A 2,500-nucleotide genomic window follows, 5' to 3' on the forward strand; every position below is an offset into this window, starting at 1 on the left:
TTTACTACTCTAGATATATTAACTCCCATTTTTTATATTCACATCTATATTTTACCCGCTATATTCTTAAAGAACGTTCTAGTCGTTCGGTGTTGTTAATGTCAAACAAGTAACGAATGCCCCCACTTAAGGTTTCTCGACATATTAGAAATAGCAGCCAAATTTCCCTATTAAAATAGCGTCTTACTGTCCAGCAAAAAAGGCAAGATACATTGGATAACGTTAACCCAAATGCATTATACCAAGGAAGGAAAATGACGGAAGCTTTTCATGTTCTTAGATGGAAAGCTTTTCATCATTCTTCTGCCCAATCCGGATTGACTATGGGCCAACAACAACAACAATCTTCGTTGTCATGGAAATATTAGATTTGTGTGTCCTATGTGTTTCATAATTATTACTAACTGAGAGGTTATTATATTCTATAGCATTTACTCATTACTCATTACTAACTATTAACCTAACTAAATTTTGTAGTTTTTATAATTATTGCCAACAACTAGTTTAACTCTTTTAAACAATGTTTTAAAAATTATTACTAATTAACAGATAACCTGTATACTAGTTTCATAGACGCCATCTGGTCCTGGAGGTCTAATTGAATTTTGCAGTTCGTAGACATTGCCAAATCATAATCTAACATTATTTTATAGTTTTTATAGACACTGCTTCTTGTTGCTCTAATTCAGTGACTTTCAGCGTGGCGCATCCGCTCCACCGGTGGGGCTTGGGAAAATTCTGGTAGAGCATATTAGATGCTGTGAGCGGTTCCCCTGAAGGAAGAGAGTATGGCTGTTTTAGTATAACCTTTCTTCCAAAATGCATCAGCTCAAATTTTCCCTCGTTTAGTTGCATTTTGCTTTTGTCTGCCCATTGACTCACAGCATATAAACCAGTCTGGAGTTGAGTTCGGTCTTCTTCTTCATTCATGATTTGTTGGAGCTTCTCATTAAAGTGGTTCACTTTTATTTTCTTAGTCAATAACGTACTTTATTTGTGTTCGGTACTTAACAAAAGGAGTTACCCGTAGATTCTTTTGTATTAAATAATTGTTATAAAATATTAAAAATAAAGTTGTTTTTTTGTTTTTTATTATTTTTTTTGCAACCATCAGAGGGGCAAACATTTTTCTAGAAAGTTACAGAGGGGTTTGTGGGAAAATAGGTTGGCAAACATTGGTCTAACTTCATCCTGGATTTTCATCGACATTTCTACCTGTTAGTCTAAATCTATTCTGAAGTTCGTAGACATTGCCTAATAACATTCCAGCTGCACTGTATAGTCTTATAGTTAATGCAGATACAGGTGTGGATGTGTGGTAAGAAGTTTGCTTCCCGGTCACATGACTCTGGGTTCAGTCCCACCGCGTGGCACCTTGCGTCTTCCAAAGCCTTGTGAGCGGATTTGGTTGACGGAAACCGAAAAAATTCCGCCGTCGTATACATACATACATACATACATACATACATACACACACACACACACACATATATATATATGTGTGTGTGTGTGTGTGTGTGTGTATTTATGTATGTCTTTGTGTGTGCGCGCACGTGTGTGTGTGTGTCTTCGTATCTATGTTTGTTGCCCACCACCGCTTTACAACCGGTGTTGGCGTATTTATGACCCCGTAACCTAGTGGTTCGGCAAAAGCGACCGATAGAATAAGTACCAGACTTTAAAAGACAATAAGTCCTTGGGCCCATTCATTTGACTAAAAACTCCTCAAGGCGGTGCCCCAGCACGGCCGCAGTCTACTGACTGAAACAAGTAAAACATAAAGGATAAAAAATAACTTCTCTTACAATTTCTTATTATAGTCTAATCTATTGTCTAACAGCTAATTTGTAGTCTAACTGCTAATTTGTAGTCTAACTGCTAATTTATAGTCTAACTGTATTTGGGGGTTGATGGTTCTGTTGGAGTAACAGCAGAGCATTTTCTTTTGAAAGTTGAAATGAAGTGGCTTGGCTCATTTGAAGTATTGAAGCGCAGTTTTCACTAGGTTGGTCCATCTTCGACTATACATTACACACAGATTCCACTCTTCAGAAATACCTCACAAATATGACGGGTGCCATCTCTATTCCCTTGCTGGTGTTGTTGTTAAGTCAAAGAAGTAGGATTTAGTACCAAGTCAAAGGATCTACTGGCTGGAAATGTTTTTTTTTTAAAAGGCCATTGTACTAAATGAAATGAAATGAAATGGAATGGAATAAGACGTAGGATAAATTGATGTGTTTTCTTCTTTTTTTTCCAGCCGTAATTACCGCAGACGCCGACAATCTGAGTGAAGTGTTCAAAGAAGAATCAGGCCGAATCCAAAAGAATGTGGATACCATTAAAAAAAGGCTTGATGATGCTGGGGTAAGACAACTATTTATTTTAATATACTTAGCAGCATCCGGGGGGACATTTCTTCGTTCTTTTTATGAAAGACCTTTTTATTTTCATAATGTCTTCTAATTTTGTTCTATAGTTAAGATTGCTTACATAATTT

At 36.6% G+C, this 2,500-nt stretch overlaps 1 protein-coding gene across 2 annotated transcripts in view; it reads left to right on the plus strand.

Annotated features, from left to right (window-relative positions):
* The window catches only part of LOC106875564 (uncharacterized), a 61,661-nt gene that overhangs the window by 58,357 nt on the left and 804 nt on the right, over positions 1-2,500 (plus strand). For both annotated transcript variants that reach the window (XM_089342287.1, XM_014923768.3), the window contains one exon: positions 2,261-2,367. In XM_089342287.1, coding sequence (XP_089198413.1) covers positions 2,261-2,367 — 107 coding nt within the window. The remainder of the gene's footprint in view (positions 1-2,260; positions 2,368-2,500) is intronic.

Source organism: Octopus bimaculoides, chromosome 25 (genome assembly GCF_046866305.1).
Source record: "Octopus bimaculoides isolate indiv1 chromosome 25, ASM4686630v1, whole genome shotgun sequence".
Classification (NCBI taxonomy): Eukaryota; Metazoa; Mollusca; class Cephalopoda; order Octopoda; family Octopodidae; genus Octopus; species Octopus bimaculoides.